This window comes from Chaetodon trifascialis, chromosome 8 (assembly GCF_039877785.1).
Source record: "Chaetodon trifascialis isolate fChaTrf1 chromosome 8, fChaTrf1.hap1, whole genome shotgun sequence".
Classification (NCBI taxonomy): Eukaryota; Metazoa; Chordata; class Actinopteri; order Chaetodontiformes; family Chaetodontidae; genus Chaetodon; species Chaetodon trifascialis.
The window spans coordinates 14105907-14122327 of NC_092063.1; the positions used below are offsets into that span (position 1 = coordinate 14105907).

The 16421-nt window shown below is 44.8% G+C and overlaps 1 protein-coding gene across 1 annotated transcript in view; it reads right to left on the bottom strand.

Moving 5' to 3' along the window:
- znf385a (zinc finger protein 385A) overlaps positions 1 to 16309 on the bottom strand; it is a 52258-nt gene extending 35949 nt beyond the window's left edge. The window contains exon 1 of the mRNA XM_070968745.1: positions 15981 to 16309. Within this exon, the coding sequence (XP_070824846.1) occupies positions 15981 to 15990 (10 nt within the window). The 5' untranslated portion in view covers positions 15991 to 16309. The remainder of the gene's footprint in view (positions 1 to 15980) is intronic.
- Positions 16310 to 16421: the final 112 nt, after the last annotated feature.

The following is a 16421-nucleotide window of genomic DNA, read 5'->3' on the forward strand; positions in this document are numbered from 1 at the left end:
ATGGATGAAAGGAGCCCTGGGCTTTTGAAAACCTATCCAAAGCAGCATGGTAATGAGAGTAATGAGGATATCAGACGCTGAACGTTGTGCAATATGCTTGTTAAATGTGACAGCTGAATTACATCAGAGGTTCACCCCTGTGAAGCGAAACACTGCTGAAGCAAATATTCTCTCCTGTGGCCAAACATTTCCTCAGCTCACACTGACATTTAAGGACACCTTACTGTAGGCATGGTCAGAGAAGGGTTCACACTCAGAGCAAGGGTAGCGGGGACATCTGGTGATGGGCAGCACTAGTAGAGGGTTGGGATCATATAGCCTCAAAGAGAGTTGAAGGGCTTTTCCACAGAATTTGTGCATCAAAATCAGAGAGAGTACTGCTCAGCCTGTGAAAACAGCTGTACGGTATAAAGTCTTCTGTGGCTCTGGAGGGAGTGATTTGGGGTTTGGACACTATACATTTTTAACTTAAGTCTTGCATAAGAGACAAGGGTGAGGAGCTGCAAAGACACTGGTGCACACTTATAGCAACAGTTTGTCATTTTGGACAATACGTTATCCGCATTCTGATGGAGCGATAGATGAGAAGGTCAGTACCACTCATGCATCTGTCTGTTGAACTTAAGGTTCGAGTCAGGTGCCGTAAAGGCGAAACAGCGAATGTGACACAGTCAAATTGCAACAAATTCCAACCGAAGCTCACTAATTAACAGGTTGTATCTTGTTCATTTAATCTGTACAAACAGTCAAATGAAAAATTACAATTTGCCATTTTATGGGGGATTATGTGTTGAACTATTTCTTGGTTCTGAGGCAACCAGCACAGACTCCAGGAAGCTATTGGTAACAGACTGTCAGTTTTTGTACTGATTAAACAAACAGAATACAATGTGTTGATTAGTAAGCTTTTGAGGTGTTGGTAGGCGGGTTTTGTTATGGCTGGCTAGCTGCCCCCCCCCCCCCCCCCCCCCCTTTTTTTTTATAGTCTTTGTGCTAAGCTAAGCTAACCAGCTGCTGGCTGTAGCCTTACATTTAAAGGACAGATATGTGAGTGCGTGTCTCTTCCGAATGTCCAACTATTCTTTTAACCTTGAGCGGCTGGCTACCATTGAGTTCTGAGCCCTGTGATTAAGTGTTTACAGACACAGTAAATATAGTATTTACACTAAGTGTCTTAGTGGGTGTACAAATATCCTAAAAAAAAAACAAAAAAAAAAAAACCTCCACAGATTTGTAAGACCTGGAGATGACCTTGAGCTCTAAAGGGTGAGGAGAAAGAACACAAATTAGTTATGTTAAGTGTGTGTGTGTGTGTGTGTGTGTGTGTGTGTGTGTGTGTGTGTGTGTGTGTGTGTGTGTGTGTGTGTGTGTGTGTGTGTGTGTGTGCCTGTACAGAGGAGGATTGGGGCACAGAGGTCTTATTGGACAGTAAGAACAGAGAGGCAAAGATTGAGAAAGGCGACAGAGGACAGAGTGCTGACTTGACATAATCTCTTTTTGTTTGTCAGATGATTCAAGGAGTCTGCACCCTCATGCACCCTGCCTGTTCTCCACATCCTCCTCCTCCTCCTCCTTGCTAACATTCACCCCCCACACCAACAGTGCCACAACTTGGTGGCTCACATTGGAGGGAAAAGGGAAGAGGGAGGATGGGTAAAAAATAAAAGAAGAGGGATGACAAACCAGGAGTGTTTCCTGACTATAGAGGAAGAGAGAGAGAGTTCAACACCATGGCTTAGGTGCTGTTTGCCATTCCAGCCTGGGCCTCATTGTTATTATGATTTATTTTTTAATGAGCAGCGCTGCTCTCCCCTCTGCCATACAAAGGCCTGATTGAATCTGGCGTTCCATTAGCATGTTAAAGAGGCCCAGCTTCATCTGTGAGCCGCTGACTGACAGTGGATATCATCTCTGTAATTGCTCCGTATACTGGAGCCAGAGAGAGAGAGAGAGAGAGAGAGAGAGAGAGAGAGAGAGAGAGAAATTGTAGAGGAAGGGGAGAGTTGAAGAAAGATAGGGAGGGAGGGATTAGGATTTAAAAAGGGGGATGCAAGTGTGAGGGGGAGAACTGATGAGAGGAGCTGGTGGATCGAGCTACATCACTGTACATCTCAATTTGGTATGGTTGGAGCCCCACGCAGAGAGCTGGGAATAGTCTGTTTGAATAAGTTTTTTTTTTCTTTTTTCAGGCTACACTGACAGTCCACAACACTTATCAAAGCAGAAACAGTGGCGGTGTTTCGTAACAGAAGCCCTGCATGTACGGAGCTGTTACACAAGGAAATTGTCGCACAGGTTTTGTGATTTTTAATGTTCGAGCCGAAACAAAGTGCACACAAGATTCTGCTGGCTTTTTTGAGCTCGTCACGAACTGTTAGGGCAAGACACTATACATGACACCTTCATGTGACAGAGTGTGTTTGCTCTTCTTCTTCTTGTCAGCTCTGTACCACATCACACCCCATGTCCTCTGCTCTGTCCCTGCCTCTGTATACAGAATGTTTTTGCCGCCCCCCCCCCCTTGTTGCTCTACTCATTCTATTCTCTCCAACTCTTTCACAGCCGCTTCCTCACCCCCTGCATCACTGAGCGCCACCCCTCCACCTCTTCCTCTCTCTCCATCATCCTTGCTCTTCTCTTCCTCTGTTCCCTTTCTCTCTCTCTCTCCCTCTGCCTCTCTGATTCTGCAGTAAATGGTAATTGAACAAACAGTGTGGTGGAGGAGAGCTGTAGAAAAGATGGTTATCCTAACTCCACATGCCATGCATCCAGAATTAGCCCCCCCTCCCTGTGTCTCTCTCCCCTGCTCTGCTCTCCTCTGCTCTGCTGTGACAGTGTGACATGCATGCAGTCCCACAGCATTGCCAGCCTTGTGTATTAATATTGGAGGACAGCCCAATGGTACGACGAATGTGTGTGTGCGCGCGCATGTGTGTGTGAGTGTGTGTGTGTGTGTGTGTGTGTGTGTGTGTGAGACTGGCGTGTGCAGCGGCAGCACATTTCCATTCCTAAAGAGACCAGGTGACAATGAAAGATGTCAAGCAAGCACATAGAAATACTCATATCCCAAATCCGAACAACATTGCAAAAGGGAAGCTGCATGAACTGTCCAGATATAGCCGCTTTTTTTTTTTCTCATCGGGATTAATTTGAATTAAGTTTAGTATCGTACAACAGAATAAAATATGTGGGAGTGATGGGGCCTTCAGATCAGACACAAAAAGGCACAAAACACATCATGTCACATAGTCTGTTTCAAATAGACTAGATAGATTTACTAATGACATAATTAATGTGCTAGGGTTAATGCTTTCAGGTCTTACTGTCACACAAAGCAGCTTAATCCAACGACAGGCTGCTGGAGAGATTTATTTGAATCAGAATGTGGTTTATGCAAACAAAAACAGATTCACGATCGATCGCTCTCACATGTTTTCAGCTATGTTTCCGTGTGAGTGTGTAGAATATTGTCATTTTGGGTCCTTTGACACACATACAGACAAACTAAAGATTACTGTAACTTGTCCTCCTCTCTTCTTTGGAGTTAAAGACGCCTGTTTTGCTTTCAGTGCCATCGGACATGCATCATAAAAGTAAATACGGATTTCTAAGTTTAATTTCAGAAGTGCAGAAGCATTCAGTTCACATTCAGTAATGCTGGGGAACCTCACAGTTTCAAGCACAAAATGAGGAGAAAACATATACAGAGCCATTATTTAGTCAGACAAATTCATGATTTAAAATGACAACCACTGGACCACAAACACTTTTCATCATGGCAGAGATGGTAAAAACCTGAAACCTGTCTTTTTGTGTGTTTGTTTTTTTGTGAATATACAATAAGTGTGTCATGTGATGTTTATTTGAGGACAGAAAAAAACAAACCAAACACCAAAAGTAAACATTTCTGCATCACGTTCCATCACTAATTTAGATTAACTCTAAAACTGGAGGAATATCAAGTCCATATCAAGGTCTGTCTCACAGAAGACAATGACCTTGCTCTGCACAACAGTACGTCACATCAGGGGAGTAGTCAGGCAGCAACACATTATTTCATGGGCACACTGCCATTTCACATTAAACACTAGTTTAATGCAGGTCCATTAAATTCATGCAAACATCTTCAGGATAACCATCATGCAGCTCTCCTTTCTCTTTTTCCCACATTCATATTTACATCCACAATAATCATCATCTACTGATGATAACATTTTAGAAAACACTATCTACCCAGCACACACAAAAATACACGCAAGCACACACACATAGATCCACACACACACACACACACACACACGATCGTCCTCTCTGCCCTGCAGGCACTCCCTTCTCCACTAACACACCATGAAATCTCTAACACTCACAATACATTTGCATGACATTACTGCTGAAGTGCTCTCAAATTGGTGCCTGAATAGCAACTGCAGAGATGCATTGTTTGTCTATGTGTGTACATGTGATAGCAAAGCACAACTGCTTACACTCATTTACATTGTGCTGATTGTCCAAAACACCATTTTACCAATGGCCTATAAAATAGAGAATATTTCTGTGTGTATGTGTGTGTGTGTGTGTGTGTGTGTGTGTGTGTGTGTGTGTGTGTGTGTGTGTGTGTGTCAAAATGAATTCCACATTTGAGTTGAGACAATATGTCCGATTGTAATGATCTCCTGTGGTCTCCTGTGTGTTGCAATGGGATTAGTGTGGTAATCATGGAGCGTGTTGACACACACTGTTAGTCAGATTGATGTGTTTGTTTGAGTGGTGCGGGGCTACACAGCTTTACACACTGACTGACTGCATTAGCCACTTGCTACTAATCTGAGACTTAATGGCTTTCCCCAACAATGTTGTTCCCATGCACAATGTTTTATTCAAATGCTTGCTGGGCCTGTAGGTAAAGTGTTGAGATCTATCACTGTTACTTTCCTATACACAAACGCTCTGTCCAAATCAATGTAGCCGCGTCTTGAGAGGTAGTTTATCACTAGCAATTATCCTCCAAGTAATACCCCTCTCCCGTCAGTCTCAGACCAAGCAAATGGGACAAGTCAGAGTTTCAGATTCAATGAATATTGATGCAGCCCCTGAGGCCGACACTGACATATGTATATGTGTGTACGTATGTTTGTGAATGTGTCCAAAGAAGAGGACAAAGAGGATAAGTTGGTAGACTGGTTTCCATCTGGCACAGCACAAACAGCCACAGGAAACAAGAACACTGTCATCATTTACATTTCACTCCCCTGGCTTTTGCCCATTTGTTACTATTCTGAAAATGTGTACTGTTGCTAAAATGGCAAGCACATACGAAAGCCTGCAATTACAGTTCTTCGAGGGATACTACGATCTGACCTCAGCTTTACACAGATACGCCATTAGAGTTAAAGATATGTTCATGCTTAAAATATATCTTTGCCCTTGCTCTTGACGTTCTTATTCTGGATATGCATGGCAAGGGTAGCCAAATAACCAAAGGCACTGTAGTAGCGTCTCTAAGCATCTCCACTCAACAGCAGTAGTGCAGTATCCATATTCGGTTTGCATGCTTGTACATGTCACTGACGCTGTGGTGGGAAGCCTTGGTAATGCAGCCAGTGTGCATTTGTGTGCTGGCTGCTGCTCCACTGCTGCTAAAAGGACAGACAGATGTGACGCTACAGTGGTGATGACAACAAACCATTATGTAGCCTTCCCTGTTTCTGCCTCTGCCCTGCGTGCTGCACACGTCCCACGCCCACCCCCTTCACTCTCATCTCTCTCCGTCCTGCCATCAGAGTCTCAGACTGCGGCAGCGCAGGGCAGTGAGACGGAAAATACAGTGATTGTTTCTGACGAAAATAGAGGGGCTGAGTGAGAGGGAGACGCTAAGAGAGAGCAGGAGAAAAAAGAGAGGGAGTCAAAGGATGACAGAGAGAATGGAGGGAAGGTAGAGAGAGGGACGGAGCATTAGGGCGGACCGTTTTTAAGGTCACTTTGTGGCTACACATGCTCAGGGGAGACTTGTAGAGAGTAACAGCTCCACTGACAACTCTTGATTTTGTGTATATTTGTGAGTGAGCAAGAGCAAAGAAAGGAGGGAGACACACACACACACACACACACACACGCACACACACACACACACACACACAGGGTGCGCGAGAGAGAAAGAGAGAGAGAACTGTTCTGTACCACAAAGACTCTCACCTTGTTCTGCACCATGCACACACAGCACCCCAGCTGTCATCCAGCTTCGCTCTCTTTCTCCATCAGGGCCAGTGGGGACATGCATCATTCATGAGCAGGGACTTATTTGGCTGCGTCATCTCCTCACATAACTGTCAATAACTTTTTCTGGCTTCGGATTCACCTTTACTCAGGCAGCGCACTGGATGCACAGCAAATGTTCAATGATAAATAGCGTTTTCCCCAAGACTGAGCAAACTGCAGGAAACTGTTTTAACCCTGAGTGATTGGTGACAGATTTCTGTCCAACAGGACTATCTTAGACTAGATTGAGCTATAATCCACCAGGAGTTGTGATGCAGAAATGACAGGACTTCAGGACTTTTCAAAAGAAAGAATATATATAAAATCTGTGCTTGTCAAAAAGATAATATACCGGATATGAAAACTGATTTCGCTGTAGTTTAGAGGCATTAAATGAATGCGGATGTGTTTTTTAAATTTGTTTTTTAATTTAAACATGGCCTTTTGGAAAAGAACACTTTCATATTCATCATAGTTGTTACATGGGAGAGAGAGAGAACAACCACATGTAGGGAGTGTAATATAAAAGGGTAATTATCTAAGAACTGCCATGTCCTGCCCCCAGCACCCTTTTTGCCCAGCCTGTCCTCTTCCCTGAGTGCCTGTGTCGCAGCCTGCTGTGAGGCAGCCTGCTGTGAAGGTCACCCTCCCTGCAGCTATGGATTACACAGGCGCGCACAGTCAGGCAGAATACGATATTGCCCTTGAGGGGAGGTCTGAGGCTTGGGCTGGCAGAGACGAGCCCTCTGGAACTTCTGGACCCCACTGGGACAAGCCAGTATGATAACATTAGTACCTCTAGACAAGTGCAGCTGAAAGGTTGATGATAGAAGGCGAAGGAGCAAAAAGACAGAAACAGGACATATAAAGATGTGAAAGTCACTGGATTCAAGTTTATGATTCCATGTGTGTGAAAAGTAACCCTCAGGTATCAGAACAGCACTGATGGGCCAACAACAGCCCTGAATGAGTCAATACACTCCCAGCAGGCACAAGAGGGAATTGAATCCCATAGTCGTCATCAGGTGATCTAAAAGAGCCTTCAAAAGAGCATTCATCACTATGTTTTCTAGCCCGAATTCAAAGGGAGGGGATGGCACCTTTTATCCTGCAAAAAATGGTGCAATGGGGGTCAGTTTTCCTTTGAGTGGGACAGGAGCCATTTGACAACGGCTCTCTCTGGAGTCATGCCACTGTTGCCACTGTTTAGAGGTCGGAAGAGGCAAAAAATATATATATATAGGCATGCGCACACACGCACACACGCACACACACACACACGGATACACTTGGCAGACCGTGTTGTCCTTTGCTGGCTCGGCTCTCCCTACTGTGACCTTAATTTGTTCTGTCTTGAGTATGAGTGCCCACTGGGCAGCTGATGCACCTCAAGGGTACAAACTGACAGTTTGTGTGAGGATTATGTACATGTGGGTTTGAGCATATGTGGGAGAAAGACAGACAGAGTGAGATACAAAGGGTAAAGTCAGAGAAACAAAAAGGCGCAAAGAAAGAGTGTGGCATATGTAGGTGTGCATGTGCTGCATATGTGTTTTTGTGAGTGTGTGATTCTCAGGTGAGCCGCGGCCAAGTTCACAGGTTTAAATAGAGGAGACAGGAAGAGGAGACGCTGAGGCTGAAAGTACTGGACACTGGGCCACCAATAAAAGCAAAAGAACACAAGCTGTCTCCCTGCCGGCTAATCCTCTAATGAAGATTTGTGGCAGCGGCTAGCTGGTGATTATTGGCCCAGCACAGAGACAAAAACCATCTTCGGTGCTACTGTAAATACAATCTCTCACATTTACACAAGCCATCACAGGCACAAATGAGAAAATTTCAGGCAGAAACACTGCTGGTACAATGTGTGCTGGCTACTGCTGTGCTCTGACACTCTGTCAAACCCCTGATGCTAAATTAATAAGCATTACAAGCCCAAACATTAACAAACATTATTCAGATGTGAGGAATGCAATGTGAAGTCGCTTATGTTTGTGCTGTTATTCCCGTCTCATCGGGCCAATTGCAATGATCCTGCCTATGCTAATTTTATGGAAATGCTTGTTTCTATCCTTCCTCTCTGCCTCCCGTTTGTTACATCTCATCAGTGCTCTTTTGAACCACAATAACAGCCACTGTCTGAGTTTCTGTGTTCACTGAGAGCTGTGTTGAACATATAAGCAGGAATTCATCCATCCGTGTGTTCCATAATAGAAATTACGAGTACATTAGGAGAAAGTGACAGTGCAGAGATTCGGCCCAGGCTTCAGTCTCCACACTAACTGCCAAGCTCTGCACTTGGATTTACGTATATCACAAAAGTGTTTTTCCATTAAATGTGTGCAGGAACTGACCTAAAGTGCAGCACGCGACGAACGCCAGCAACAAGATAAACAAACATGATATCACACTGTAAATGCATGACCTCAGACACCACATTACCCGTGTGTCCCTTACAGCCTTCTAATCCACACACCTCTGGCACCTCACCCTCTTGATCTTCCCTTTCTCCTCCCCCGCTCCCCCCAGGCAGGGGCAGGGAGCTGTGGTGCAGGTTCTGGCAGAGCCCTCTCTCCTTCTCCCCCCCACCGCCCCCCCCCCCCCTCTCTCTCTGTAAGGGGGGTGGCTTGTTCAGGGAAGAACTTGTATGGAGACAGGTGTGCATACCAGACGCCAGCACTAAGCCCTGTGCCACGCGGATCCCATAACTACCTGCTAGCGAGGCTTCCCCAGCTCCCTTCCAACATTGAACCAAACCTTTTCCAAAGAACCCTTGTGCTAGCTGGAGCTACAGTAGGTGTCAATGGGCAAGACGCCACAGAGGGCAGGTCTGAGCTCAACCCAATGCCACCCTTTTACCACCAGGCCTTTCTGCATCCCCTCAGCCAGTATACACCACATTGAAACACATTGGAACAGACTTAGTTGGCAGGGAGAAGGCGTTTGGGGTGGAGATTTAGGCTATTTTGAGCTGTTCATGTAACATTAAGGATTAAAAGCTCGCTCAAGGCTTCTTGGAAGCAAAAGCTAGTACTATTCATTTAGTCTGTGTGCTTGGCTGACCCCGTGGTAGTAAAGCAAGAGCTGTTTAGATGGATGAGGTCACAGATTGAGATGTCCTTGTGGCAACAAGTAAAGTTCATGCAGGGCTGTAGAATGACATTCCCAACAGTGTGTCAGATATACTGCTCACATTTCCTCTTTGCGTGAGTCAGATGAAACAGAGAGGCAGCAGCTCAATGCATGTTGCTGGGAGGAAGCATCTGTTTCTCCCTGTAGGCCAGCTTTAACCAAAAAATTGTCACCCCACCCCATATCCCATCTCTCTCATCTTGCTGCTTGCTCATTTCCTCTCTGCTTTTATCCCTTCAATGCTCCCTTAAGTCTCTCTCGATCCTCCTACACTATTCGCTCAATCCCGCTCTACTGTTATTTGGTTGCTTCATCAACTTCCTCCTCCTTCTCCTCCCCTTCAGCTTCCTTCTCTCTAGCCATGCCCCTGTGAATTGACCTTGCTGCATCTCAAGGAGAATTGATTTCTCTTTTGGTCTTTGTGTGAAACCCTATCTCAACAGCACTCAGAGGAATTTCCTCTTCCCCCCAGAGCTGGATGGAGCTAATTCTCTTTCATGAGGACACTTTTCACCCCATTTTATCTGTATGCCTTTCTCTCTTTCTCTCTCTCTACCCCCCCTCATCTTCTACCCCTCTTCTCTTCTGAGCACACAGAAATAGAGCAGGCATGATTAATGCAACATCTATCGCCGCCAAACGTTAGCTTTGCTCAACCTTTTCATGCTTGGCTGCTGTTTGGGAAATTGTTATTCACGCATCTTCCAGTGCTGTTACTGAATTATCCTATCAGTAGATCAATAGAACAGTTTGACTTTTCACATTTGATGAGCAGGCTTTGTAAAAAGAAAACACACAGGCTGGATTAGACATTGATCGAACATGCACCTCTTCTATTTCAAGCACTGCAGTGGCAGATGGTTGTGTTTTCAATAAAAATGTAAAAATGCAACTGGTGAAAAACCACAATGTGAACCTTTGAAAGAGGCCATGCATGGTTGCTTTGCAGTCGTATCCTTACACATGTATGACGCTAAATCTGATCATGTCAGGATACATTGTTGGTCTCTGGTCTATAATTGACAGGGAGTGTGTGTTAACCCAAACCCTCTTCGTACATGGCTCTGGGTATAATATTGCTTATCTTTTTATGTTTCTCAAGAACTGCTCATCCAAACTACTTCACATTTGGCACTGTGCTTCCTTGGGTCCTGAACAATACATCCATCGAGTGTAGATGTCAAGTCAAACAGTTGTCGAGAAAATTCGGGGCAAACAGACAGATTCTTTCCATTTGAGTTAGATTTCTGTACTGATTTGGCTAATTAGCAATGCATCGCAAGTCCATTTCAACACTTAGAGAGTACAAAATCAGCCTTATAGCACAGCTTTGTCACTGCAGAGTCCTAACTGTGCACACTTTAAACCAGACTTTCATTAGGCCACATCTTTGACACAAGGTAATCCAAAACCTGTGCGGGACAAAAGAGTGCACCTGCTCTATGTAATGCAAGTACACATGGTAAATATGGTTAAATTTAGTTCTCAAGAGCCAAATGCATAGGAAGTCCTAAAGAGCAACATGTCACAGTGCAAGTACATTAATCAAAACCAAAAGGCAATCGACAAGATATCAATAAGATATATGAGATGTGTAGGCCGCTGGAAGTCTTGCAAAGACATCAGGAAAGTAAATGCCAATAACTACTCAACATGATATCACCAACAGTGCCTCTTTGCAAACACTGGAGAGCTGCAGTGTGAAGAATCGTCTGTGCCTTTTTCCACTTTGTGATCAGAGTGACTGTTGAAGCATACAGAACATTTTCCAGGCTTCAACTCCCAGGTGTCTTGTAGCCCCAGGATTCCCAGTAAGTAGTCAGCCAGGCTGCCTTGGTGAATGCACTAATGTGACACCATAATCACGCGCAGGTGCATTTTTGTGCTTCACAGAGCAACAGCACTGGGCTGCTGGTAGTGGCAGGTGCCGGCACTGGTGTGTGTCGCTGTAAACTGTACGTTTTATTCAAGGGTATGCAAGCGCTGGAAAGCTGCATGGTGTTTGCATCCTGTGTGTGTTTTGAGTAAAAAGAGACCTCATCACTCTAATTCATAAAATGAAGCCATGCGTGCTTGTGCGCCGTTCTGGCCTTTACCTTTGGTGAATGGTCTTTGACGGAGGGCACTGCAGTGAGGCCAATGAAGCAGCAGGAGTCAGGGGAACAGACACCTCCACCTCCCTCTGCTCTGCAGTGCTACACACAGATGGGCCACACACACGCGCACGCACACACACAGATGCACTCACAGACACAATGGGTTGCCTTCCCACCAGTCCAATAACAGGCCTATTCATTAAAGTCTCTTACAGACAGTATTGACAACCTGCTGACACACAGTCACTCCAGGATAAACAAATGGAGCAATAGAGAAGAGTAAGGAAGGGATGGGAAGAAGGGAAGGGACCTGTTATAATGGATTTTAGACTGAGGAGTCCTTTCCACAAACCAGGAGAGAGCCAGACTTTGAGAAAGAAGAGAGAAGAGAAGGAGTGCTGCCCAAACTGCCACTTCCATCCATCCACATACATAGACCTACACCCTCTCTCTCTCTCTCTCTCTCTCTCTCTCTCTCTCTCTCTCTCTCTCTCACACACACACACACACACACACACACACACACACACACACACACACACACACACACACACACACACACACACACACGTCTCCCTTCGGATGAGTGTCACATTAATCTCGCATCCTAGGTCACTCCTGACAAATGTGGCCTATTCTAATTATGATTATGAGAATAAGTCTTCTCATTGAGTGCCTTGCCACATAGAGAAGCTATTGAAAGGTGAACTGGGTCAAGTGCAGTGGACTCTCTCATCACACAGCCCTATGTCACAGCCACCCCCCACTTCCAGAAAAAATATTCCCACTGAAAGGAAACGAGATATTCTGCAAAGCAACATTGTGAAATTTGAAGCCAGTGGCCCATTTGCTACAAAAATGTAAACTGCGCAGTTACTGTGTATTTCATTGCAAACTATATTATTATTATTATTATTATTATTATTATTATTATTATTATTATTGTAAGTAAAATAACAGATCAACCGATCTAGCTGTGAGCTAGCACAGTGATTTAGTGAGATTTAGTATTTGCAGGTTCACTTCACTTTTGAAAGTTTATATCTCGGTGTTGCCAAAGCATTAAGAATTAGCCATGCATAGTTTGTTCAGCATGTTTCACTGCAGAATTCTCAAGTTTCAGCTGCACTAAAGCGTTCCAGTTATATCTTGGATATGCAAAGAAGCCTAAAGGAACAAACTGTGCCATGCATACTAAATATCTGGCTCATTAAGGAGTTATAATTACTGTGTCACTTTGACATAAACAAAGAGAGCGAAGCAGTCATGGAGAAAATGGGGGTTAAAAAATTGCTGATCTGTTCAAAGACATATTTCTCCGATGTCTCTGAGCTGACCTCTGGAACCAGGTGAGTGTGCGCAGGCTGTTAGCGGAAGTGGGGTGGTTAGAGAGCTTGGCGAATGCAATGAGCAATAGCTATGCAGACAGGTCAACAGAGAGACAGATTTTAGGAAGACGGATGAGGCCGGAGTGGGCACACAGAGACAAAGACAAAGAGACAGATAGACTTCACAGCCCTGAGCTCAGGAGGTCAGCTCTGACTCAGACAGTCAGCACAGACGGGACATAAAACAACATCCAAACATGAACCGATCGTGACTGAGGCTGCTCCAAAAAACTTGGAGCTGAAGCTAACAAAGTGGATTGTCCCAGGAATGCTTGTCAGACAGTCTTCATGCAACATTTTGGGTGACAGCGAGAGGATGTGATAGACATTTCTTATCTAAAAGCGGTTTCCATACCAGGAGCTCCCTCCAGGCATCAGCGAGCTGAAAGCGTGGGAGGTTTTTTTAGACAACATGGCGGCTGATCACAATGACACCACATTCAATCGAGAGGCTCTTCGTCAACAGGAGCCTAGTGATCATGTTCTCTATTAGCCTGCCATTGTTCTCTCACTGCTTCTGCTCTGTTCTCTGCCCAGATAATACAGACACACTTTAATACACAAACACACAGAGCATCAGCAGCAGTCCCGTACCCCTAACTTGGTGCAGAGCCTATGTCAGGCAGAGAGCTAAGCTGGCTTTGTGTGGAGCACACTGTACAGCACAACGGCACATCCATTGCCATTATCAGCATCAGGACTGTCATCGCTATCCCAGCAGCCAGAGACCTCTGCCAGGGCCCCGGATTGCCTATGACGATAGTTATCACGGACTTGTGAATACATCAAGGACAGAGCAGCACTGAGAAAGGTTGTTTGCTCAAGGTCATACAAAACAAAGGGCAGGAATAGACTCATAGCCATACAGACACAGCTGGTGATGCATGTGGTTTACACAGGCGTGCACACGCTGCACACATATAACACATATTTTAATCAAATTTTTAAAAAATGATATTGTTTGCCCTTTATCAGAGATATGTTATCACAACCTTGCAGATTGATATCAGTGAGCTGAATCAGGAAATTTGCTGATTGGAGGTCGAGATCAGCCAGCATCAGAATTGTAAAGGTCATTACAATGACATTACCCTTTTCAGAGGAGGAAAGGCAGAAATGTCAAATCGCTCAGCAGCCACATCATCACAGAAATGGAGCGGAATGTTAGACAGTGGAAAATCTCCATGTTCGGACAGAAATAATGGAAGATACCTATCTGAGTGACAATTTAATTGGGACAAGTCTAGGTCAGCCTTTTTGGCAGGTGTGATGGGAGATGATTTCAATGCCATTAGTAGAGGTGGTGAAAAACACACAAATTTGGTAGAAACAGTATTCATTGCTGCTGCAAAAAAACTGCTGCACATGCAGTGAACACATATTGACAGGATTCAGTGTTCCTGCAAATGCACAATTCATGGTACTGAACAGAAGTCACATTCCATGTTTTATTACTCCTACCACAACTGCAGTGCTACACAGTTCACAGTAATAAGCACCCTAAGCTCAAACCATTGCCCTGATGAGCAAGTTTACCTGTTTGTTACAGTGAGACAGCTGTGGTTGAGGGTTAACACTGCTGTTGACATATCCTGGCCAAATATCATTTAACAGAGCTGCTGCCACCTGCAACCTGATCAAGACAGTGCTTGTCTAAGTGTTAAATGAGGCTCAAGTCAGGTAGTTGTTCACTTTTGACCAGCGGCAGAACCCGGAAATGTAGCCCATGTTGAAACAGACACAAAATGACACAAATCTCCATGTAAAACAAACCGAAAACACTCGAGAGAGTGAGAAAGTTTAACAGACAACCATTTAATTAACAGTCAGTCTCACAGACATGAACTTTACTGACTTGCTTGGATCCTTAATCTCACAGGGACACATACTTTTCAACACGCACGCTTCCAACTTGCACACCTCAGACTACATGACTCCCTATAATCATTAGAGATGTCTGCCTGAAAAACATGCCTGCCGGGAGAGCAGAGGAGCAGAGCTGCGCCTGAATCAGCCCAGGCATGCGTTAAAACAAAGTGGCCTCTCCGGCAGAGAACATAGCAACACACACACACACACATAAAACAAATGCGCACACAATGACCTCACACAGTCTCACAGACACGAGCGTACACAAATTAGAAGACTCTAGAACACTTTCACAAGCTTAAATGCACTGCATTGCTTCTTAACACACACACACACACACACACACACACACACACACACACACACACACACACACACACACACACACACACACACACACACACACACACACACACATGTTCTTCCTATGCCATGCACACAGCAGCACATGACCACAATCGATCATATCACTGGACTTACAGCGGCAAGCTCCCATCCTCTGTATGAATGTACGAGTTGACTATGTAGAGCACAGAGACCACACAGAATCCCCTCTCTCAGACATGGCCAGAATGAGACCAGAATACTAAAACAGAAAGCACTGGCTGACTCAGAACAGAACAACCCTGTATAATAACTAAAAGCTGCACTGTACTGCAAACTAAGACTGAACCTTTTACATTTTTCTTTAAGAAAAAATGCCAAATGTGTGATGTAGCATGTACTCATTAGTGATTATAAGTTAAGGTTTTAAGTAAAGGTTGGGAAGAAATTACAGGGTAGTATAATGAATCTCTTAATGACATACATAGAGACTTAAGGAATTCTGGATTGACAATTTGTATACATTTGCATCTTATCAGTTATCAGTTATCAGTTATTCGATATGAAGCCGTCTTTGTCACTTCACCTCTTCTGGCAGGACATGAGAATGGTGGAGTCTGGTCATGTGACCAAACAGCCCATAATGATATAGTCCAGCTCCAAACACTTTGACCTTCCTTGTCATCACTCACACCTGCCATATTAATGGAACACTATTATCGTAATTACAAGCACTAACCATGATTTAAAGGTTCATCCCAGAGCTCAGTATTGACAGATGTCTGTGTGGAATGGAAACCAAGCAGAGCACACTATTAATAAAGAGCTGCTGGTGGCCAAGTTTAAGTAGGGATTAATGATCCAACAACATGACTGACCTCTCCAAAATCCCATGCACCAAAAAGCGTCAACTCACCCAAAATCATGCTGTGTGTTGCCGTTGGTGTCCCTGGCTTGACAAGTGCTCCCTCACCGCCCCCGTCTCTCCTGCTTTTGCCAAGGGACAATGGCTCCAAAATCTCTTTTCAGAGTTCCTCTCCACTCTCCAGAAAGAGGCAACTCAAAGAGGCAGCGCTAGATGTGAGGAGAGACTGCTGCTGCTGCTGCACATGCCGTCTCTTGCGCCTGCCCTCTCCAGGTGAAAAGCTGAGTATGTGTTTGTGTGAGGGACAGAGAGAGAGTGTGTGAGTGGAGGAGGGGGTCCAGCGTTTCTGCAGTTGTGGCTCAGGTAAGCCTGAGGACAGTATGGAGGGGGTTAGTAGCAGAGAGGAGAGAGAGAGAGAGGAAGAAGAGGGGAGTCAGAGAGAGGAGGGGGAGCCTAAAGTGTGACAGCCAATCACAGCAGGAGGCTACAGAG